A 26062-nucleotide genomic window follows, 5' to 3' on the forward strand; every position below is an offset into this window, starting at 1 on the left:
GGCTTTTCACTCAGCTGCTGCAGTGAGGGAGTCGTCTAGCACAGTGGTTCCCAAACTTTAAGATTTCAAGGACCCCCCCCCCCCCCCCTAACTCTGACAGTATACAAATGGAACCAAATATACTGTCAGAGTAACAGACTTGTACGGATCAAGTTAGAACCCCCCAAAAGAACCCTGAGAATCCCTGGACCCCACTTTTTGAGAACCACTGGTCTAGCATGGTTCCTTTGTCTTTGGACCATGTGCTCTTCCATTGCATTACATGGAGCATACAGTTGTGTGAACTGTCTAGTACCATAACTTTAGTGCCTGGACGTGACGTGGTGTGGTATCTGGTATGCGGTACCTTCAACACCCATAGCCGTGTGTGTGGAACCTGGTTTATAATCACTACCAGAGACTCTGGCAGAGTTCTCTCCTCGCTCCCCCCCTCGTCCTCCTCCTCCTCCTCCCCCCACATCCCTCCCTCCACCTCCACCCTCCTCTCCGCTCCCTCGGCCCCTGGTTTCTTGTCAGTCGTGATTAATGGCACCGGGGCCCCAGCGCGGCTTACGCTGCCAGTTCCAGCGATGTTCCCTTGATACTTAATGAACTCTGACAAACTTCTTTTCCCCAGCTCTGTTGTTCCCTTTTTTGCCCTCCCCTGTTTAAAATGCACGGCGTAGGGCTGCCACTGCAGCACCTAGGGGTTAGCTGTGGCCCTCCTCAGTACATTTCTCAAGAGACCCGAGGTCTAAAAATAAAGCACTGCAGTCAATTTAGTGTCACGACCTTTAGCTGTGTACAGATCCGAAGCTTGTAGGCGAGAGTGAATATATATGTGGAAAAACCCTTTAATGGCAATCCTGTTTATTTAGGCTATTCATTTTAATTTGAGAATTAATCTCCCTCTTAGAAAGTGTAAAGATTCAACCAACAACCTATCGTTGTAGCTGCAGATAAATTGATTACAAATCTGCTGGACGGTAAGGTAAGGTCACTGTTGTTGAATGATGATCTATTTTAAATGCTGAAATCGAGACAGACTAATGAGATAGTGCACACAGGGTCTCCCTGCTGCCCAATCCTTTGTCTAAGCTGGTCTTTGTCGCCATCTGGCGGTGAAAAGAGGAAATGAACTCTACACCAACCAAAGGCGTCCAAAGCAGTGTTGCCATGTCCGCTTATTATAAGCGACTTTGAGCTTCTTTTTCTGTAAGTCGCTTGTAAATATAGTCCATGAGCCAGACAAAATTTCATTATCGAAATAGTGGGCAAAACCATACCTATATTAAATTGTTTATAGGGTCAATATAAGTAAATAAATATATGATAACCTTTCCACAGGAGCAGCTTTTTCATATTTATCACACATTTTGTTATTTTCCCCATGCGTACATGACAGGTGAAAAAATGACAACATTTTAAAAATAGTTATCATAATGAAACTTCCCCAGTTGATTACTTACATGAAGACAATGATTTATCGTATTACAAGTTTTCTGAAATTGTATATTTAAATACGCAAATTAGGCATTAGGAAAATATTCCCGAATTTGCATAACTTTCCAGAATCAACATTGGAACATTGGACAAAGCCAGAGTGAACATTCTTATTTCATTTTGTTAAGATGTTGGAGTCAAAGGTTTTTAACGAGGGAATATTCAATATCTGGCTCAATTTTGGGGCTCTGGCTCATGGACTATAAATGCCTAATTTGCATATAATTTTTTGGCGGGAAATAGCAGATCTACAAGCTCAAAACGCGTTGCATAGACACCATTGCGAGCTTGTAGATCGGCTATTTTCAAATAGCCGGCGTTATATATCGCTTCTTTTGGGCATGTTTTCATAGACCTGCCGGCTTGTTTCTCTCACACAATCTGGCAACGCTGCGTCCAACCAGCAGCAGCAAGCACGTTGACGTTGGCCTAAACGGTGACGTATGACGCAAAATGCGGAAGCAAACCATGCATTAGAGGTGTTTGCTTTATTTATCCGTCGTGTGAGCTTCTGAAGAAAACACAGGTAGGTCGAATGGACCCAAAACAACACCGTTTTGTAACGAACCATCTCCTTTATGCGGTTAAATATCACGTCTGTGTGACATTCGAAGGCAAGGTGAACAACGATGTTTTCCAACTTTGCCGCAAGTGTTGCCCTGAGTGACCACTGTCAGTGAATACTAGCTGCCATGATGCCACACTTAAGCTAACTGTTGTAAGAGAAAGAGAAACATAAACTACTGCTACATAAATAAAGTCAGCATTATTATTATTATTATTATAGTTGTCCCGGGGTCAAATCAATAGCTGAATTTGACATGTACAATTTGTAGTGCCATTATATCGCACACTGTTGCAGTGCTGCAAATGAAAACTGAAGGATAATGTTTTTGGCCGCTTAATTTCTATGTGTTTCTCCAAACATTGAAGGAGGACTAGAGAGAGAGAGATAAGGACTCGGTTCACACTCTGGTCAATCCTCTTAGGTTGAGAGAAGGTCATTGGTCACTCCCATGTCTGGCTAAGCTCGTTCAAAGGCGATAAACTAGCAGACAGTGGTGGAAGAAGTACTCACCTATTTGACTTGAGTACAAGTACTAAGTAGCATTAATATAAAAATTCATTGTTACAAATAAAAGGCCTGTGTTCAAAATGTTACTTGAGTAAAAGTCCAAAATTATTGGTATTGATTGATTGATTGATTGAAAATGTTATTAGGCAAAAGAATGTAAAACAACACAGTTACATTTATAATACTTTTGTCTAAAAGGTCCGACAAAAAGTCCTTGCGGACTTGTTTCCGTTGGGGTCCTTGGATTAATTTCATAGACACATATAGTAGCAACCAAACAGTTCAAAAATCAACATAAAAATACAGAGAAAAAATACCACTAGAAAAAAAGCATGAAAAATTTAAAATATATACAAAAAAAAGGGGAGGGGGGGGGGGGGGGTCGTCTGTCTACAGGGAAACTGGTACTAGCTCCTCTTTTGGCCTCCAGAAAGATGAGTTTTTAGGGCTGTTTTGAATGGGCCCAGCGAACTGCATTTTTTGAGGGATGGGGTTAGACTATTCCATACCTTGGTGGCTGTGCTGTAGAAGGAGAATTTGCCCATGTTTGTTTTATGGGTGGGTGGTACCAGATTGTTGTTTACGCTCCCTCTAGTTTCGTGACTGTGGGTGTCACTAACTTTTTCGAGGTATTTATACAGATATGCGGGTATAGGGGGCATTTCGGGCAAATCTGCATTTACGATTTTGAAGACCAGTCCCATTTTTAGTTGTTTAACCCTGTCTTCCACCATATATATCAAAATATACTAATATATTAATGTATGTTTTATAATACTGCATAGTAACTAAAGTTTTCAAATAATTGTAGTGGAGTAAAATTGCAATATTTGCCTCTGAGATATAGTGGAGTAGAAGTAAAAGTACTGAAAAAATAAAAATACCTCAAAATTGTACTAAGTACAATACTTGGTTAACTTACATGTACTTAGTTACTTAACACCACTGTAAACTAGTGGGTCTCAAAGCTCTTACTTACACTTAGCCGCAAGCTACTTAGATGCTACCTGCATCTAAAAGTTGCAATACCCTCCATTTACAGCTCATTCATGAAACCGATATCTGATTGTATTAATCCACGATTAACTCACCAATATTGCACCTGTACGGACAGATGGATTACTCCTCTTTGTCTCTGTCAAGGCTTTGTTTGGAAGAGAAAAAATGTTATGAGCAACTTTCTGTCAATAAACTCCTGATGATTCTTCTGTGTTCGAATTTGGAAGCACTCGTTTTAAATCACTCCATGTCCCGCATAGGTAACAGGAAGAGTGGGCACCTCTGTGTTCTTTTTTTCCTAAATGTAAAAAAAATGGTATTAAGTAATGTAAAGTACACATGATTAGAACATGCTTAAACATGTCTGATATTTCTACAATTGCTACAAAACCTGTATATCCAGTCATTTTGGGACATAAACAAGAAGTTGAAGGATAAGATTTGATAATGAGGTACTGTGCATGTTCACCATTTTTCAAATATATATATTTTTTTAACATTTTGGACAAAATACCCAATTTTACATCGAGGTGCCAACTCTTCCTTAGTGCCCACTCTTGTATCCCTTCCAAACTCGAACACAGAAAAAAAATCAAGACTGCACTCAGTTTATTGACAAAAAGTTGCTGATAACATGTCAATGGTGAACTTTATAAATGAATCGACGGAAAAAATCTAATTGATTTGTTTTAATTAATCGACTAAATCGACTAGTAGTATTATTAACCATGTAATCATTTAATACTTTGTTATACAACATTTTCACACAGAAATAGTGAAAACAGCCGATCAAAGAAGTGAACGCATCACATTGCGAGTCTTCGCAACACATTGTGAGCTTGTAGATCGGCTATTTTGCCTATTGTTAAAACTTGGGGGGAAAGAAGTGCAACATTTAAATGTCTTCCCCCAAAATGTATTATCATAAAAAAATGGATGATCAATTGTTTAAAAACATACTGTGTGTGTGTGTATATATATAAACAAGAAATGACAAAGTCATAATATACCAGGTTGCGGCAGGCTTTTTTTCCCCCAATCTGCAGCACAAAATGTAAAAGTGGTCTTTAAAATGAAATCTCAGCCATTCCAATGCAACCAAAATAACTCCACAGAGAGGTTCATTGGTTGGCTGTCAATATAATGTGTGTGTGTGTGTGTGTGTGTGTGTGTGTGTGTGTGTGCGTGCGTGTGCACGCTGGTGTCTGTCTTGTTGTGAGCTTGTAGGTATAAAATCTGAAGTGGTAAATGTATGTTTTATAATAATGCATATCTACAAAGTAACACGTAAGTAAAGTTTTCAAATAATTGTAGTGGAGTAAAAGTACAATATTTGCCTGTGAGATGTAGTTGAGTAGAAGTAAAAGTACTGATAATTGGAAATACTCCAGTGAAGTAAAAGTACCTCAACTGGTTCATTAATAATGTACCCTTATAAATGTAGTGGATTAAGAACTACAAGTAAAGTCTTTAAAAAAAAAAAATATATATATATATATATATATATATATATATATATATATATATATATATATATATATATATATATATATATATTCTGTCAATCATTATACGTATATTATAATGAATTGTGTACTGCAACAAATTGATGATACAGCACTATTGTTACAACTTGCGCAACTATTATTTCAACTTAACCACAACAACAATATCATTATGGCATGCAAATATGCACTGAAGGGCAGAGCAGCACTCACTCCAGACCGTTCTTTGCGATCCGGGGCGACCGTGTTTAGGGGCGAGGCAGAACGGCGCTGATCGCTCACCCCAGACCGTTGTGATCAGGGGCGACCGTGTTAAGGGGCGAGAGATAGTGAAACACGGCCGCAGAGTTGTGGCTCGTACAGATTTGCGGAGCCTCAACACGTATGCTCGTCTGTTAAGAGTGTAAAGTAACTAAGTACATTTACTGCAGTACTGTACAATGATTGTGAGCTTGTAGATCGGCTGTTTTCAGAGTATGTCAGTATGCGCGTGTGTGAGTACTCTGTGTGACGGGCGGTGATTGAAACCGACGGCATAGCCGTTTCAGTCATTCAGTCCAACTTGACTGTAGCCTGTAGTAGCCTTTGCATACGTTTCCTTTGTCCTCATCTTGCGCTAATGCACGCAACTGTTGTGCCAGGTTGTATGTTTGTTGTGTCGCATAAAAGCGTGCATCTGTTGTCCGTCAACAACACAGCCAGGCTCTCTCCCCAACTCCTTTCGCGTCTCTACTGGGTTAGGTGCCTCGGAGGCGAAAGGAAAACGCCGTTCGCGTGTGCAAACATGTTCATGGACCCCCAGATTAATATGTATTTGTCAACAGCCCCCCCCCCCCCATCTATTTTGTGGCAGGGAACCCCCTTCCCTGCGGGGACAAGCGATGTGAAGTCGGCAAAAAATAAATGTTCAGTCTGTCTGCATACAACACAGAGGAGATGTAAAGTAACTAAGTACATTTGCTCAAGTACTGTATAAGCGTGCATACGTTGTCCGTCAACAACACAGGCGGCGAAATAGGAGAACGCCGTTTGCGTGAAGTAAGTAAGTACCCCCAGATTAATATGTATTGTCCACAGCCCCCCCCCCCCTATCTATTTTGTGCCAGGGACCCCCCTTCCCTGCGGGGACGAGCGATGTGAAGTCGTCGGCGAAAAAGTTCTGTCTGTCTGCCTACAACACAGAGGTGTAAAGTAACTAAGTACATTTACTCAAGTACTGTGTAAACGCGCAGCCGACAGCAGGCGTGTGTAGTACTAGGCATAGAGGCGAGAGGCGTGTCTAGTCCCATAGCTTGGGAGGACGAGCGCCCGAGAGGCGTGTCTAGTCCCATAGCTTGGGAGGACGAGCGCCCGTTCGGGAAAATGGGAAAATATCGCCATTGGCTTAAAGGACAGCCAATGAGGCAAATCTGTCGAATGAAAGTGTCGAATGCAAATCTGTAATCTGTCGAATGATGAGTAGTAGGTCTGCCTCTTGTTAGACCAGGTTTGACAACCTGGTAATAATTAATTGATTACATTGATCAGTTTGTAAATATATCATAGTAAACTATGATATGAGCTCCTTCATAACTTATTTGTCTTCTAAAATGTCTTCAGGATGGCACAGTTGGGTGCCATATTCTCAATCATCGCAGCTATTGCAGGTGCAGGACTTTTGGCTTCAGTCCACAAGATCGAGGAGGGACACACCGGAGTTTATTACAGGTGAGAGAAAAGCTTCAAAGGTTTCTTCAGGCGTCATTCACGGCCTTCATGGTAAACCACTAATCAAAACTGTACAACAGCACAACTATAAGGAACATCTGCTCCAAAGCTATGATGCATCATCCAATAAATCAGTGATTCTCAACCATTTTAATTTCAAGGACCCCTAATTTGATATGCATTAGGTCCAATTTGATACACATTTGATCTCTGGGACCCCAATCTATATCCTTAGTATTACTTTAATTTAACTCTGAGAGTGTAAGGGTCCATTTGGTTCCATTTGTTCACTCTCAGAGAGTCACAGACCCATGAAGGTCCATTTGGTTCCTAAACTATCAATCACTCTAGGTCTGGAACTCCCTAAAGGACCCCTGGGGTTTCCTGGACCCCATGTTGACAACCAGTGCAGTAGAGTAAATCACAGAACAGATGGGATATTACAATGTTCCTACAAAACCAACCATATGGCAATACTGTCAACATGGCAATCCACATTGTTTCTCTGTGTGTTCCCTGCCATGTTTGAAATCTTGTGTGTGTGTGTGTGTGTGTGTCATAGGGGAGGAGCTCTCCTGACAGCCACCAGTGGTCCTGGCTTTCACTTGATGCTTCCCTTTATCACCACTTATAAACCTGTTCAGGTCAGTCTGATTGGGTTCTAGCAGCCCAATTGAACTCTGTCTGGACTAATAAAAGTTACTACTGAATAATGCTGTATAGTATTTACTAATAGTATAGTATATATTATTTAAATATATTCTAATGTTGAACTGTCATCTGACGGAGGTGCCAATGTCATCTATGTGCATCTGCGTGCCAAACATCGAATTCATTACAGTTCCTTGTATTGCACGTGTAATTTAGTTGGCAGTATGACATTTTGTAAAACACTGTAAAATCCTCAGTATTGATTTAGCTCTGAATAGTGAAAAAAATAGAGCGTTCCATTTGGTAAAATCTGTGCCCTCATCGGAGTCAAATGAGCACCATCAAGTCACTTTTCAGGTTGCTGATCTGTGTATATACATTATATACACGACGTTTATACCTCCGAATTGAAAGCTAAAGTAGAGACAGGACCGTATTTTGTGAACAGTTCAAATTGAAATATCACAATTCAAAATTGTAATAATTGATTACTGATGATTAATTAGTCTTTCTCCCTTCATCTTTTAGACAACACTGCAGACTGATGAGGTGAAGAATGTACCGTGCGGCACAAGGTAGTGTTGCTGTTTTTGTTGACTGTAGCCCAGCCATCCTATATTTCTCTCTTTACCAGTCAACAGACTGACTTGCACAATATTGAATATTGACATTTCGGCCAAATTAACCAATTTGACCATTGTCAAATCGATTGATGCTGATACTATTGCAATACAAGTTTCCAGTAGGGTTTATCTTACACCTGTTATACAGTAACTGTGTTTCTGGGTGCTGACTTAAACCCCCTCCCCTTATTATACATTTATTATTTTAATTCCCAAAAATATTGGGATTATTTTAATTCATGCAATTTATATTTTCAAGATATACCCAAAGTCACTTAAACCGTGCAGCACAAGGTAGTGTATTTTGATCCCTACTCTTGTGCCATGTGCAGTCCTACATACCACTGTGTTCTATACTGTGGTTCTGGTTAGATCAACATGACACTATGCTGTACTATACCCAGTTTATCCAAATACTGCCACAGTCAGGGGTTATATTCTCCATGTGGCTCAGTGGTGGCGCTACCAAATGTATTCTAGTGGTTCATTCCAATGGTTGTGTTGTGGCATGATACTTTACTGCTATTGTGCACGAAGTTCCAGCCAAGTATTTTGATTGGTTGAAAATAGATTAGACATTCAAGCCATGCTCAAATCACTATAAAGCAGCACTAGAAAGCACCAGATGTGCCCAATTGAAACATGCCTTATCACTAAATATCATTCCGCCATTGATAGAAACAGTATCAAGTACCAACACATTTTCATGGATGCAGAGACACTAGTCTATCTAGTTGTGGTTACGTTGCTATACTAGGTTATTGGAACTACAGTATTTAGTGTTCTCCATTTTGTTGACTAACGTTATTAGAAATGTGATACTAGCAGGAATCATTGTTGTAGCATTGTGGCAGTAACGGTACAGCATGATCACCCGTAATATTGCTAAGTTAAGAGTAAATGGCCCTTTGCCACTGGGCCCCAGGGCTGCCAACCCTCCGGGATCCTGCAGGGGTCTCCTGGAGTCGACCACGTCTCCTTCTGGAGTCCTGGATTGTCATTTCTCCTGGATTTGGTATCATACTCCCAAAATTCACCAGAACACAGGAAATGACATCTAATATGTTAAAGAAAATTCAGGGGGGGGGGGGGACCCCCAAACCCCCAAACCCCCCGCTTGGGGTGTGTGGTCAGTGTATGCAATCATACAGAGATATTCACCTTTAAGTAATGAGGTGAGGCTACAGTTAATTGACTATTAAATGATGGTAACATTGATTATACCTCTAAGAGAAACTCTAGTCTAGGGGGTTTGAACTTCAGTGATTTCTTTATATTATCCTCCAAAAACACATTCTAGAGTGTTGGACTGTGCAAAATGTTAACTAATTACTTGACCAATTACCCCAACCCCCCCCCCCCCAATCTCCTGGATTCTGACTGTCCTATGTTGGCAGCCCTGCTGGGCCCACCACCCATCCTGAAAACGTACTCATGATACTGAATGATGCTTTGAATGAAAGTGTCCAGCAAAGGTCATATGTTTAAGTTATTATATTTTCTTTCCTCAGTGGGGGAGTGATGATTTACTTCGACCGCATAGAAGTGGTGAACTTTCTTATTCCTTCAGCAGGTAAGCTCATAAACCATGTGAAGGGCCAAGAACATCAAACTATGTATTCATCATAAATCACTTTCTATTAGTTTTGTATTTTACCGACAAGGGCAACCAGCTCAGTGTGATTGTGAAACAATATCTTAAGCTGTCTGGACAGTGAAAGACACATTACACAACCCAATCACATTTGGCTGTAACAGGAGTGAAAATAGCCATGCACTGTGATTTATGACTTCACTAAGCGCTTATTTCTCTTCTTTTCAGTGTACGACATTGTGAGGAACTTCACAGCTGACTATGACAAAGCCTTGATATTTAACAAAGTGCATCATGAGCTCAATCAATTCTGTAGCGTGCACTCTCTACAGGAGGTCTACATTGGCTTATTTGGTAAGTGTAGTTGATGCCATGTGAAATAGTCATGCAAGAAATAAGTGCTGGGAGAAAATAAAGGTGGGATAAGGTGGTCCACACTCATGTCCCTATTGTTTACAGCTGGCTTTGTTGTGAGCTCATACATGTGCTGTTGTACAGTAGAGTGCATGTGGTTAAGGGGTGTCCAGGTGGCGCAGGGGTAAAGTTCCTGCCCACCACCATGGAGACTCTGTTTCGATTCCTCCACAGCGTCTCGGCTCCGCCAAGCACTCAACGAACTCAGCTGCTGGTGTTGGTGGGTGGTTGTCTCTTGCTGCACTGGAAACTCCTACACGTTGGGACATTGCCCAAACGGGGATAGTGTCCTCCTCTGCATGTGAAAACGCCCTCTCGGTGAAACTCACAAACATTGGGGGGTTTAGCCAAAATTTTGGAGAAAATGAAAAAACTGACTGAGCTGGGCTGAACTTTAGAGGAAGGCTATATTTCAGCTGAGCGGTTATTCTCAATTGTAATAAACTCTCTCACCATCTCATCTTAATCACTGGTCACTCTCTCAATCATTCCCCTCAGATGTGATCGATGAGAATCTGAAGAAAACACTACAGGAGGATCTAACATCCATGGCCCCTGGTCTTATCATACAGGTATTGCAGAACTGAAGTTAAGGCTAATGTAAACTGTGTGGAACATTAGTAAGCTGTACCATTAGGTCTAAGTAGGCTCCTTTTCTTATGAATAAACAATATTTGTTAATGATTTGTGACCTGTGTCATATAATCGGTTCAGGAAAATAAAAGAAGACATAAGTTTTATTGTGCACAGTACACTATATAATAACTTCATTGACTAATGCTGCATATAGCGAGGCTCTCATTCGGTGTGTAATGTCACTCCTCGTCTGAGTTGTGTGCCCTTCGTCAAACCTGTTTTCAGTGAGCGTTAGCTTGAAAACAGATTTTAGTTGTAAAATTCAATATTAATGCTTGGAGATAATGCAGTGTGCAATTAAATACCAGGATTTTCATGGGTAAGCTTGAAGAAGAAGAAAAAAGCATTAACAAAGCAAAAAACATCATTTTGGGGGGAGTGGGTCTTTAACGGTCAACATGGACAAAGTTCTTATTGTGATGATAAATGCCTCGGACTGAGAGGTTTACTTTACAGATTGTTTAGTCTTAAGTCAACTTAATGGATAATGGTATCCATGACACAGCCTTCAATTAAGTCATCTTTTAAAAATGTATCTCCACCACTTAAGGCATTTATAATAGTTATAAACAAGCTTTTCCCCCCATTTTTTTGTATTCATAAGTCACTGTCCTGGCTGACCTTAACTCATTCTGTGCCATTGACGTCACCGACGTCACGTTTTTATAAGCCCAGGGTGCCAATGACGTCGCCGACGTCATGAAAAAAAAAAAAAATCTAAATTGTTTTTTACATTTTTGTTCAGAACCCAAGATATCATGATTTGAAGATTTGCTGCTCCATTCACTTCTTGTTTAACATCTTACTGAAAAAGGCTGTATCTCGCTTCCTAAGCACTTTTTTTTTACAATGTATTTTTGGCCTTGGCACACTGAATGAGTTAAAATGAAACTGGTTTCCCCCCTGAGCAATGTTCCCACTATTTTAATGCCCCAATGAGAGCATTGAGGCCTCAATGTGCTCGTAATTCTTCAAAAATAAACAATACTGGGGCTTTCCAAAGAGCTCATAACACAGCGGGTAACCTGAGTGAAGTGAACAGAACGGTCTTTGTTTTTGGGCTGCTCTCCAGCAGGCTTTATCTGACTGAAAATGTCACTTTAAGCAACCTTAAAAGCTGTCCCATAGGGCTGTCCTGCTCACTTCTCATTGTTATAGTACATTATTTATCTCATTTGTTGCCCTATTTCACAGTCTTGTTAACTCACACCTCTCTGTCTCTCTATCTGTCTGTCTGTCCATCCATCTATTTATAATTCCATACTCTTCCCTCGGGACACCCTACCCCACTCTCTCTGTGTACACAGGCGGTCCGGGTCACGAAGCCCAACATCCCAGAGAGCATTCGCAGGAACTACGAGATCATGTAAGTACCCAGACCCCATGCTGCCTGTGACTGTGTGTATTTACATTCCACTCATCAGCTGGGAATAAAAATCTGCATGGGAATTACATTTTGTTATTTTTATATAAAAACTATAATGAAGTAGTGAAAGCATGCAACCAAAGGATATTAACCAACTGATCAGTCATCTTATCGAACAAATACAAACTAAAGGGACCTAGAGACAATCTATTGGACCAACCGGACCCCTACAAACCAAAAAGTATTGTGCTGCACGGGCTTATGAAACTATTCTCAACGCAATTTGTGTTTCGTCTTTTTTCTTTCCCAATTTTGTCGTTATGCCAGTTCCCAATTTTTCCCACAGCCCTGCATGTGTTACGTCCTCCCGGTGAAACTTCTCACTGTCGGGTGAAAAGAAGCGTCCTTGACATCATGCGTATCGGGGGGACACGTGATCGTCTGTGCTCTCCCTATAACTGTGAGAGTGTGCAGTAACAAGGGACTGCAAGGGAATCAGGCACTAAGGGCTGTCAACTAAAGTATGACTGTATGACAAGTCATACTTCATCATATATGATATGATAAGTCATACATTCCGCGACTGTATGAAAGCCAGTCGCGGAATAAACTAATACATTAACAACCAAAAAACGAGTTGCATGGTGGCACAACAACAAGCAGCCTACATTAACCTGAACAACCAAATCAATATAGTTGCACGGTGGGTGGCACAACAACAAAGCCTACATTAGGCCAAAACTGCAACTAAAAGGAGGAAAAAAAGGCTTGCTATTACAGCCCTGCAAGTAAGTTAACTGCAGGGGTGCACTGTTAAATAAAGCTATGTCTTACCTTGTGCCAAGCATTGCCTTGTGTTCCTTTACTTTGCATAGATAGACAGCTAGATGTATCTAGCCCAGAGGTTTTCAACTGGTGGTCCGTGAAGGTATTGCCTGTGGTCCCTGGTCATCCATTCAGTAATGAAGAAAAGTGAAGATTGTTTTTTGTTCATTTTATTTTGTTTTATTTTGGAGAAACTTAGTAATTTGGTGTTTGTGTGATATGAGGACAGTGTAATGAAGCACATCAGCGGTCATTGGAGGAGGCTTGTGTTTCAATTCCAAAAGTACTTCAAAAGAGGATCAGCTCATTGGCCACAGACTCTTTCAAGAGACAGTTTGTAAATACATCATACTCATGAATGAACGCCCGGTTGGCGTTGCATTGTCGTTGTTCCCCACATAATGCGAATCAATTGGTTTAGTCTTGCTAGTCGTACCTGAAGAATATGTACAGGGCTAGGTTGGAGTTAGAAAATGACATGAGACGCTGCCCCTGTCCACCTCTTTAGCCAAGAAGAGACAGACATGGACCACCTGTAATCATGCCATGGACCATTAGAGGTCCATGGACCACTACTTGACAAGCAGTGTGCTAAATGACCTGGTGACCTAAGATAAAGCGTCAATGTGGTCTATTACTGGGAAGGGGCGGCAGTGGCTCAGGGGTAGAGCAATCTGGGAACCCATCGCCAACTGAAAATGAAAAACGGCGCCCTCTGCTGTTTGTTCTATGTCTGTTGGCTCTGGGCGGAAGAAAATGTAACACCAGTGCGCAAGGAAACCGGGGTTTAGAGGTCTGCCTTCAGCTTTCACTTCCGGTGGGTGCCACTATGTTTTCATTCCCACTAACAATATTTCTACACGGAACACTAACACCACTTCTCCCAGAGAACATGGATCGTTTTGGTTATAAGCCCACTTGTTTCTATGATGAAAGAGTAAGTTAAAATGTGAATATCTTTCCGTGGTTTTGTCTGCTCCGTGGACACTATTGTTAAATTAGTTTGGGTTTGTTTCGAGGGGGAAAGATCGACGGACATGTGAATCCCGCCTACTACATTTGATTGGGTAAAGCGCGGCCTGCTTCCTGATCTGAATGCGCACACGTTATGACGAACCTCCCCGACAGATTCCAACGCAGTGCAGAATCTGTTCTTGAGAGATTAGGGGTAGAGTGGCCGGGTCCCGGGCTGGGGGGCTCCCCCAGAGTTAGTGTCGAAGTGTCCTTGAGCAAGACGCTGAACCCCTAATTGCTCCCGATGAGCAGGTTGGTGCCTTGCATGGTTTCCTCCGCCATCGGTGTATGAATGTGTGTGTGAATGTAATGCACAATCTATGTAAAGCGCTTTGGATAAAAGCGCTATACAAATGCACCATTTACCAAGTCTGAGGTCAAGATTTTTTTAGAAAAGGGAGTTAGAATCTCAAGAAGGGATAGTGTCATTATTAGGAAATGTGGCCATCAAATGTCATGTGTTTTCTTACTCATAAATGTTACAAATGAGTTTAATATGGAAGGTTGGATAAAGTAAGAGGAAGAGATCAGTGGTTGGTTCTTCAAGGGCCACCCCAACCCACCTTTAATTAAACTTAGCCCACATATCCCCACCCAACACAACAGTGGTCCCCAGGTTGATTCTTAGTCAGGTTGGTGGTCCCCTGGTTCACAATCAGTTGAAGACCCCTGATCTATCTTTATCAACCGTCCATTTCTGGCTCATCTGTTTTTAAGATGCAGAAAGGAGAACGTTTCTTTCTGACAAGGCAGCTGACACATAATGCACACACGCAGGCACAAACAACATTCAACAAACATGTCAGCCTCTTAGAACCGCACTGTTTCAGAGCGCCCAAAACTTTATTTGCGTTCATGTATCGTCATCACCCGATGTCATATCGTGAATGTCTTACATGTCTTACAGATGTCTGTAGTAAAACCCAGGTGGTGAATTCGTATTCCGCTGTGAAACTTAGACAAGGGGTGTCATGTTTTACTGTGCTTCCGTCTTTATATTGAAAACACGTTGCGTGTGGGGGCGTTGTTTCCTTTACCCATTATTGTCGTCTGCTATGTTTGACAAGTATGCTGACGTTATTGTATATAACAATGTTCTGCCTCATATGCACTTTGTAACTGGCTGTTTTCCCATTATCTGACTGCCTTGTCATTTGTACAAGGCATTCTTGTACTTCTGTTTGTGTGGCCATAAATAATTATTTTGTGTGTGTGTTTTGCCTGCAGGGAGAGTGAGAAGACCAAGCTGCTGATTACAGCACAGACTCAGAAGGTTGTGGAGAAGGAGGCAGAGACGGAGAGGATAAAAGCTGTGATTGGTGAGAAGATGAAACACATGTTTGGCAATAACTAAATAACACACACAAACACACTAGGGATGGGCGTTTTGGCATTTTTTGTAAACGTATACATGTGTAGTGCTCCGCAGTTAGCCCATTTAGACCTGAGGCCGATTCAAAAAAACGCCTTCTAAATCTGAAAAATGTCTTTTGTTCTTTTTAATTAATGTTGCTATATACTGTATATAGCAACAACTACACACAGAGGTGTTACCGGCTTGAAAGGTATAACAACATTTAGGTGTTCAAGGTCTAAATGGGTTTTAAACGTAGTATGACATCATATTTACACAAATTTATGTTTCCATTGATGGACTGTTTATCACTCAACGTGCGGAGAGACTTTCACTAAGCTCTGTTACATTACACTTTTCAAAGTTATATTTGACGTCTGAAGCCAAAGCAGACGGTCAGAAAGACTTTCTAAAGGACCATTAACGACTCAAGAACCTTAAGTACCAAGGTATTTGTTTCTATTTTTAGAATATGATAGCTATGCTGATTTAATAATAATTGGCTACTGGTACTGGACACATAGGCAGCTAACTATACATGTTATATCGCTTTGCCCGTTTAGAGGAGCAGGCCACGCAGCCTGTTGCATCCCATGCAAAATATAGGCAAAATGGTGATCTTTAAAACAATGTAGATATAATTAAAGTGATTCGCGGAGACAAAAAAATGCTCTACACACAGATGATCAACTATAGCTTGACTGCAAGGATGTGTCTACCGGGAAACATACCATACAATGCAGGCTGCGGCTGTTTCACTCCGTTGAGTTGCAGTTGGACGTTGGGTTTGGACCTGGCAGCAATTAACCCAATGTCTCTTCCACTGACCAATGTGTTTGTTCTGACATAATTTAGATTAGAAATGTTTTGGAAAAGTTGCGGAGATGTTGCACATAGATAGAATTAGGCCACGGGCAGACCATAGAGGGGCAGAAGGACTCTGAGGAAGTTGTGATATAAACACCACAACATTTGTTTTTTTGTTTTGTTGTTTTTTTAACCAATCATTGAACACCTACGTCATTTGAACCCTCCCATCCAGCCCGGTTCCTCAGCTCTGGATCGAGCCAGCCTTTTCAATAAATTAGAATAAACAAACTGCTTCACAAGTTCACATGAACAATGTTGGTGTATCTAAGAGAATTGATAGGGGATATATGTTTTTTATATACACAGAAAATAAAAGGGCGTCGGAAAGGGTTCATGCATTAAATTACAATCCGGTAGGGTATCCCTGTCACAATGACATTACTTATGTCATTTGTTCTTGTTTAAAAAAATATATATATATGAATTTACTTGTGAGGAGTCACTGCATTTGCAATGCTAAAAACAACAGTGAATTAGTCCTAAACGTGTAGTGACACACATTTAAATGGTTAACCATTACACACACAAAGATAAAGGGTGAGTCTGCATGGATTACTGGAGTATTTAGGAGAAGCTGGTTTCCTGTAAAACTGTCATTCTTCTTTATAAAAAAAGACGTCATTCTCTTCTTGAGCGTGTCAGCCGGTGTCACCCACTGACACAGTACCACTACAGACCCCTCATTCAGCCTGGAGAAAATGGCTTGACCGTCTTACACAGATGGAAACAAAAACAGGATTAGGATATTCCGGGAAGAGTGCTGGTGGAGGAGGGACCCTGCTCAACAAAGTTTTTTAAGTCTTTTCTTAATCTTTTCACATCTTTTTAAGTGGTTAAGGCTCTCAGCCTAAGGACCTCGGGTGTACAGGAAATATGTTGAATGGAGATACATTTTTTACGTTAAAAACTGGGATCATATGTGTTACACATGTCTCCTTTTTGTACAGTTAGACTTATTTTCAAGTAGAAAGAAAACTCACTCAAAGAAAGAGTTCAACTTTTAAACCTGTGTTGGTCACCAGCCAGCACTGACAACATGCTCCTTTTACTTCTCAAAGACCTGAGTTTAAATGTAGTCCCATCTCTCTATGCCTTACCCGTCTCATTTGACTACACTGTCCTGTAAAATGAAAATGAAGTTTTTTATGTCTATACTAAACTTCTCTGCTGCAGTAAGATAATGATGGATGTTAAAGGACAACTTTGTTTTTTTTACAACCAAGGTTAATGTTTTAGCTTGTAATTAAAGTAAATAAAAGATGAGTGTTAAAAAAAAAAGCATTTACTGCATCTGATTATGTTATGCCACATTTGAAAGTTGTGTTCTTCTCTTTGTTATAGAGGCTGAGAAGGTGGCCCAAGTGGCTGAGATCAAGTATGGACAGAAGGTCATGGAAAAGGAGACAGAGAAAAGGATCTCTCAAATTGAAGGTTGGTAGACTCTGATTTTAGTCATATTATATTGATTGTGTCAATTACCAACTGAATGAAATGGCAGATTGTTTCAGTCAACAATTATTTTTATTCATTTGATGAAATAACATTGCAACAGCTCTAGATTATAAAAATAATACATTATTATTGTGCACAGCAAATCTCGCAAACCACTGTACCAGTCGGCGCCTAATATATAGAGAGTTTAAGTGGTTAAGGCTCTCAGCTTTAAGGACCTCCGATGTACAGGAATGTTGAATGGTGATTTGTTTCTAATATTAAAAACTGGGATCAAACGGATCATAAGCACACATTTAAAGTAACAAACAGAGTACAGCTATTGGACATTAAGACTTACTGATACTTTGCAAGGCTTGTCACGTTTATAAATGTACATTTTGGTGTTGGTGTATCTAATGTCGGCTTGCACCAGTTAAGTTGTATGGTTGCGATTGGCTAGTTCGAGGCAGGCACTGTTAGACAGTGGTGTGTTCTACCGTGTCCCGCTGTATACGCCGTGTACAGTGTAGATTTTTTTGGGAAAAAGCGTATACAGTCTACTAACCATTTCATCCATTGAAAACGCGCTAGCGTATACCCACGACCATGCGCATCTCGTGCAGGGAATGATTATAGTATACCTCCGGAAAAAAACCTAGACCACAACACTGCTGTTAGATATAGCATAGTTTGTCATCTGTCTACTTTTGATGGAACAAACAGACATACTGTACATACATTTAGAAAAATCCTGCTCACAAACAACTTGGTCTTTGGCCACAGTGTAAAAAGATGAGGCGGATGAGTATGGGAGCAAACTGTCTGCAAAATAGCCCTTTGTGACTGACACACATACACACAGAGACAATTGTTTTCGGTAATTGTTGTTTTGTCTCTTTCCTTCTCATAAATGACATCTCTAACTGTCTCGATTTGTAGACGGTGCTTTCCTTGCCAGGATGAGGGCCAGGGCAGATGCAGAATTCTACACAGCACAGAAATTAGCTGAGGCCAATAAGGTGAGAGATTATAATATACAGATGCGGTGACACATGTCACACATCATAACACACACGGAAATCCTTATGCATTTCTTCTTACATATTTCCCCCAAATTGATCACCTAGCTCTTTTCTCTAATGTGGATATGCTACAATCACAGGAATATTTTCTGGACAATAGACTGACCTTTGCTCTTTTTATTGGTTGCAGCAGAAGATTTAAACCAGAAATGACATCTTCATATGTGCTTCCGGTTTAAATCTGCTGCTGCACCAAAGCTATGTGAAACTGAACTGGAACAGGATACGGGTATGCCACCTTGGGGAAATTCAGGAAATATTCTGATGGTAATCATTGCTATAGAGTGTTTGTTCAATAACAGGGGTCTTCCTGCTTCTCCAGCTTTTAAATAAACAGAAAATACTTTTTCTGATGGGTTGCCAATTTCATCCAATCAGGAGAGGGCACCCATTTATCAGCTTCAATTTTATAGTATTTCAGTTCTAATTTTGTCTGCTCACTTCTTTGTGTCATCAATTAGTCAGGGAATATCATCAGAAAAAAATCCAAGAACTGTCTTTCCACAGTTTTATTGGTACATGGATGCATATTGCGATCAGCTCTGGGCTGTCTGCAGGATAACATGAAGGGAAAAATAGCTCTGCCCCTCCCAAGGGTTACAAAGGGAGGGGGCATGGCAAATGGGAGGGTTGCCCCTTATCTGGGCTATCTCTGGGCCTTGGCCATGGCCACCATAGCAGTGAATAAGGCACAAACCGTCTGTAGTCAGAATTCATCGTTACTAAATAACACATGCAATACAAAGGTAATACGAAAGTAATAAATCATACCTTTTTTTTTTTTTTTTTTATTTACCCAGGGTAGTAGCTGAGCACAAGTGCTCATTTTCAGCAACGCCCTGCACATAAAATACAAGAATGTGGACAAACAAAGTGTTCTCTGTATATAAAATCAAAGTGAGATAGGAAGAAAGGGAGTAACTTGGGCCTCACAGAGCTATGGTCTGAAAGGTCATAGGTCAAACTGTCATTATTCTAAAATCATGACTGTATATAACTTGTAACTGGCACAGACATAACTTTGTTGACTGGTCGGAATGCTCTAATGGAGAGACAATGTCTTGAAATTATGTGTGTGCGGGTACGTGCTTGTGCGCAGTGCACGTGCACGAAAATGGTAGTAACTGGAAAATTCCCTATCAATATCCTTAACCTTATGTGGGAAAAAAATTAAAAATTTAAGTAGCATGTGAGGGGTCAAACTAGGGTTTTTTCATGTTTCTGAATCCATTGCAAGCATTTATTTTGCACCAAAACCACTCCTTGGCAGAAAATCATCGAAGCCCACCTTTCCAGCTCATTGCATAGGCTATGTGTTTTCTTTCTTTAAAATGTTCCCGCATAAGGTTAAGGGTACCCCAACTTTCAGCAGCTGTCACAGATTCCCCTAGGGAAATTGAATTTCAGTCTTTACACGCATTGGTGAAGACATTTCTTGGTAAGGAATTTATTCCCAGATGTTTTTAATATCCCCTGACTAAATACAGGATCACTTGTTTGTCCTGTATCCTGTGTGATTTCTCACTTAATTTGATGAAATTGGTATCCTGACCTAAAAATATATTTTCTGTTTATTAAAGAGCTGGAGAGATGGGTAGACCTGTTACTGAACATTTAAAAAAAAATCTGAATATAATGCTTTTTAACAATTTTCTTTACAAAAAAAGATCACTCACATGACCTTTAAGCACAGAGCCTATTCACGTTGACGTACTCATTTTAGGTCCACCCTCTTATAACCAGGTGGGGTTGATGGCTCATGTGTGTTTGTGTATAATTTATTTGTAGTCATATTTTAGTGTTTTCGTTCCGAAGATCCCAAATGGGGATTGAAACATTGTCACTGTCTAAATCAGTCAGGGGTTGACACTAAGGTCTCAGAGGCACTTGCCCGTCGGGCAAGTACATGTCATGTTCTACTTGCCCAAAGGGCATGCCCACTTGCCCGAAAAGTAAATCGTCCATTATAGAATGATAGGTAAACTTTGAATTACCGTTCAATTTAACACTTATTTTTTTTACTTTCTGGGGCTGTGCGATAGAAAATGTCATATAATTTTTTATGCCAAATACCTACATAGCTATGAAAATTACTGTGGGCTCACACTTGTTATTTTATATTTTTAAGTGTAGGGACAGTGAAAACAGCACATTATAGGTAAACAGTGCTCTTATTTTGCATTCCACAGATCATAAGACAGAGCTCTGGCCACGTTCAGGTGTTTAGACAGAGATCTCTTGTTGTGTTTATAGACTGTTGCGTCCCCTCTCAAACGAGCACTTGCCCGGTCGGGCAACCTGAAAGCAAACTCCACTTGCCCGCAAGTTTTATTTACCTGCCAGGGGCAGGTGGGCAACCCTTAGTGTCAATGCCTGATGTCAAACTCATTTCAGGTCATCACGATTACGCCACTAGTGCTCTTTTTATTTAGAAAAAACTGCCTTTGTCACTCGCTCGATAAAGGAAAATGAAACTCACTTTTCAGCTGCGATATATATTTTTTGCTCCCGTTTCAGGATTATTACGGTAATTTCCGGTTCGCGCGGCCCAATTATTAGTTACATTACTGTTGCGCTGGGACGTTTTTCAGCAGTGGCGTAATTTACATAGGGTTGCTGGGTTAAAACGCCCCCCCCCCCCCGTTGACAAAACGGTGGGCCGGTTCGGAAAATCCCAGAGCTGCATTTTGGTCCCAGCACGCCCCTGGGCGTGAGAACATCTGCCGCACAGATACAGAATAAATGGTTGTGGATTCTCAAAATCATCCCGCAGGCCAGATTGGATCCCTTCGCGGGTCACACTCACATGTTTGAGCATGAGACAAGAGCCATCGTTATACACAGTGATGCTCAGATTTATCACAGTTACTATAGCAATATTGAGTAAACAATCTTTCTCCGCCTGCAGATGAAACTAACACCAGAGTATTTGCAGCTGATGAAGTTCAAGGCCATCGCATCCAACAGCAAAATCTACTTTGGTAACGACATCCCCCAAATGTTTGTGGACTCCGGATCCCCAGGCTTAGCCATCAAGGCATCTGCAGCCATGGACATCTTCGGTGAGCCCGTCCTGGACATGGAATAAAGGGGAAGGGTGAGGGGTGACCCACAGGACAATCTACTTGTAGATACACCACTGTACTCTGACCATTCAGCACATAATCCTATGCCTATTCAAATAAAATTGGATCGTCTTCAACAGTGAGCATATTTTACAATGTTTACCTCAGTTCTGTTACAGTGTTTACTTCAGTTCTGTGAACTTCTGTCCTGAATGGAATCAAACATTGTAAAATATATGACTCGCAGTTGAGTCTGATCCTGTTCTTCTGAATCAAGTCACAGAACCATCACCCCTGGCAGGAGGACCAGCAGGCTGAAGTGTGACCCCTCAGCTCGTAATACTCCCACCCCACGAGGGAAGCCCCTCTGCCTGTACTGACCAGAAAGTATACTGTACTGTAAGCAAATATCAATGGATGTTGAAAGCAAGGTGTTGTCGCTATTGCCTTTTGTATGTAATGTCACCGCTCCATTTAATTTTTGTTTGTTCTCTAATGTCTTTATTGCACAAGGGATATTTGAACATTGCAGTGAATATATACTGAACTGGTTTAAGGGTGTGATCCCATATGAATGTTTTTGGCTGTGTTTTGGAGGATGTTGCACATCACTTTCTTCTGCTGATCACATTTTACATAGCTATAAGAGTATCGAAAGTCTACTGACAGTTTTGTTTTGTCATTATCTGTTTAACGTACAGATACAGTTTGAATACTTTGGCCCAGTTTAAAAGTAATCTTGCTGATGACAAAGACACTATATGGTTCTGAAACCAATTTCAGTAAAAGAGTTGGCGTTCACATTTTAAGGCAGTATGCACATTGTTCTGAGTTTGGTGGAGAGAGCAAGAAATTCTGCTCCATCAGAATTTTGGTACAGGTTCAGGTGAGGAATTTAATTACAGGCCATCACCTTTTCACTTTCAATTGGCGGTCAGATATCGACGCCGTCGGGCAGAAGCCTTGTATGTCCAAAACTGCTCCTCTTTGTATAATTTTTAAAAACGTGAATATATCTACAAGCTCGCAACGCGTCGCATCGCGTTGTGAGCTTGTAGATCTGCTATTTTCACTACTTGTATGATGAAGTAGAGCATTCATTTATGAAAACATAAAAAGTTGAAATATGGAGATAAAGGTTTCTGCCTGACAGCAACGATATGTAAAGCAATATATGGACAATGTCACAATAGAGTGAGTTATATCTGCATTTTACATTTGCCAATGTAATGGGATATTATAAATGATACTATGTTCTCCACGGAAAATAGTATTAGTTCCCACGTGATCTTATACTCATGATAGTGTTCTTAAATGTTAAGGAAAGGGCATAATGGAGTAAGTATGGAGGACGATACAGGGGAGGGGATCAGATCCAGGGGCTAAGTTTGATACTGATACTGAAGGGAAAATTAAGGACAGATGTTAGTGTGTGGTACCAGTCTATGAGGAATTCAGAGACCAACTGAAAATGAATGTCAACAACTTTTCCTTAAGAACATTCACCAGCCTATATTGTGTGTTGCTCTGAAATGTTAGCCTGGCATTGCCAGACTGATCACGTGGGATTCCTCCACGGTATCAGTGGAGGAACTTGTGATTGAATCCTATGTCATCAGTCTGTTAATGCCAGGCTACTGAAATGTACCTTTTAAAACAAGAATTGCACTGAACTTAAAAAAAAAAAAAAGTAAAATGAGAATAGTTTTACAATTGTCTTTTTAAACATCCATTGAAGGATCTGTTATGTCAGCATCTGTCAGTAAAGTCTGCAGTCTACTGTATGTACAAAATAAACATGTTTTCTATGGTAGTAATCTGGTACCTGGTAAAAAGTGTTAAAACAAACGGAAAAAAATAATACCAGCACTCGCAGAATAGAAAAAAATAAAAGCGTTTCAGCTAAGTCATCAATATGGGACCAAAATCTAAACTGTCTGTTCAAGTGGTCTGTTTGATTTTCAATGTAATATTTCTTGGCTACAGGGTTTTTGCATGTTTTGTTATTTTTAAGATCAGGAACATGCTTGAATTTTGCTAGAAAACTTTTAGAAAAAGCCTAATTCCATAGTTTTGTTGTCAACTATTTAAATTGTGAATTGAACAAATACTTGACTGAAACTGAGGTGCTGGGAAAAACAACTATGCATCTCAAAATAGTGTGAAATGTGTTTTGATACAGCCTTTGAAAGCCTGTATAAACCATGTGGTTAACGTTTGTTTAGTGATATCAGTTTAATGTTGTGCAACCTTCATCCTAAAGGGCATGTTGATTCCTTACGTATTTTCCAAAGAACATGTCTGCTGTGTTTTCTTAACGGACTGATTTAAAGTCTACATTTTTGTTGTCCTATTTTAGTTAAAATGAAACATTTTCTTTTAAGACCAAACAAGTTGCAAGCGTGTTTAAGAACTGAATGTGTTGAATGGACATAATCAACAGGATGGTAATGATAAGTTTTTGTCACTTTAATAAGACCGCTTCCATATGTGTTGGCTTTACCTTGACTTTCTTCATTTCTTTTCTCCAATCTATTGCCATATGTCAAATCTTTTTTAATCTAGGCTTTGCTGGACATTCTGGTTGCGTTGTTGTGCATTCATGGAGCTCTTGTGGTCACTTCACTGGCTGTTCTAGCTAAGGATGTTGATCATTAGCTTGTAAGTCTAGGGTAGATTGTTGCACCTTTCTTTGACTTAAAGGAATAGTTCACCCCAAAAAATTACATTTTTTTTTATCAATTACACACCCTATGAAGCCTTGAATCAAATTATTGGCTTATGAATGCGACAAAACTAAAAAGTCTCCATGAATTCAATGCTTCATGGGGTGTGTAATTGATAGAAAATAAGATTTTTTTGGGGGGTGAACTACTCCTTTAATATAAGGTTGATTGCGTTGGTCTCAAAAACTAAGCAGTGAAAGACTCATACACATCAAAACTATTTAATGATTACTCCCAATACTAGAAAAATCTACCTTTTTCTTCTACATGCTCAACCACGCGCTCAAAGTGCATAAGTGATAAGAGGACAGACCACCGTCAGTGCCATATCTATATGACATGGCTCTGACGTCATAACAAAAGTGTCTTCCTATCACATGCACTTTAGCACGTGGTTGATTGTGTACGAAATTAAGAAAAACGTTCACAAGGAGTCATTCTTAAAAAATGTTTGTGGTGTGGGAGTCTTGCATCGCCTTAGATCATTAGCTTGTGAAATGATTTACCCCTGGAAGAATATTTTTTATTAAAATTGCTCAGGTTCATTTGACTGACTGTGACTTGAAAGGGAGATTTTTCTTTTTCCCCCACTCATTTTGGTTATGAATGTGCAATCAAGATATTGTCCTTAGACAATAAAGTTGTTTTCTTTGAGATGTAGTTGCATTATTTAAGATTTCAGTTTTATAATACAAATATATTGCGTGTGATATATTCCCTTCATGGTCATCAATTCACTAAATGTCAAATTTGGTAAAGCACATATTTGTGTCATGTTTGACTAAGAAATCTGATAGTAAGCACTCTAAATGTGGGGCATCCTGGTATTTAAACTACTGCACTGACCTTATATTTACAAAATACTGGGTTCAGGTCTGCCTCAGGTCCTGTGTTTGTTGTTGCATGACAATCCTTATATAATCATTCCTTTAACAGGTCCGTTCATGAAAGTCCTTGCGGTCTTGTTTCCAATGAGGGCCTGTGAGCAATTAGGGGTTAAGAGTCTTGCTCAGGGACAAATTTTATTTCATTGACACATTTTGCTGGCCTGGCCTGGAATCGTACCTGGGGCAACCAGGGCCTCTGGCTCCCTTGGCGGGCTCACTAACCACTCAGCTACACCCCTTCCTGTCTCTCTCCACCATGTCAAAGCAGAAATGTATTGAATGTGATCTATAAAAGGGTATTATGTGTAATTTGTAAGAGGTCATGTAGAAACCAACTTATCTAAATTGAAATAAATACACTAGTCAATTACTTTAGTAACATCTGAAGTTGACCAAAGTTTAAGCGTTGCAGTCACATGATTTGCATGATTACTGTAAATTACCATGAGATGAAATCGCTTCTTTTTGCAGTGTACAACTCATGACATGATGGGTGTACTGTAGCTGATTATGTTACATTCTGTAACACTGAATTAAATTGTACATCAGCAAAAATTCTACTGATTTTGTAGGGAAGGTTGTCAAAAAGTAGCCCAGTGCAACATAATTTACACAACTTAGTTTGAGAATTGTAACCGATATATTACACTGTAAAGGGACATACATTTTCTGTGTATTGTAAGCATTATGGAGACAAATTGAAATGGTCATACACAGAGTTACATTAGATTACTACCCAGTCTAGTAGTATGC

General features: G+C 40.2%; 1 protein-coding gene across 1 annotated transcript; it reads left to right on the plus strand.

Annotated features, from left to right (window-relative positions):
• The first annotated feature begins 1941 nt into the window (after nt 1–1941).
• On the plus strand, nt 1942–25076 carry erlin2 (ER lipid raft associated 2). The gene is made up of 13 exons (XM_080432757.1): nt 1942–2008; nt 6661–6768; nt 7331–7412; nt 7948–7994; nt 9554–9615; nt 9865–9990; nt 10549–10622; nt 11994–12052; nt 15119–15210; nt 17457–17546; nt 18489–18568; nt 21540–21693; nt 21974–25076. The coding sequence occupies exons 2-13, from the start codon at nt 6662–6664 to the stop codon at nt 22012–22014; spliced, it is 1014 nt and encodes a 337-aa protein (XP_080288883.1). The 5' UTR covers nt 1942–2008; nt 6661; the 3' UTR covers nt 22015–25076.
• Nucleotides 25077–26062: the final 986 nt, after the last annotated feature.

This window comes from Gymnoscopelus braueri (genome assembly GCF_963280865.1).
Source record: "Gymnoscopelus braueri genome assembly, chromosome: 7".
Taxonomy (NCBI): Eukaryota; Metazoa; Chordata; class Actinopteri; order Myctophiformes; family Myctophidae; genus Gymnoscopelus; species Gymnoscopelus braueri.

Bases quoted from the DNA above. Each gene is read 5' to 3' on its own strand.
- erlin2 (XM_080432757.1), top strand. From the start codon at position 6,662: ATGGCACAGTTGGGTGCCATATTCTCAATCATCGCAGCTATTGCAGGT. The intron at 17,547-18,488 runs GTTGGTAGACTC...CTCGATTTGTAG, and splicing joins AAGGATCTCTCAAATTGAAG to ACGGTGCTTTCCTTGCCAGG. The intron at 18,569-21,539 runs GTGAGAGATTAT...CTCCGCCTGCAG, and splicing joins AATTAGCTGAGGCCAATAAG to ATGAAACTAACACCAGAGTA.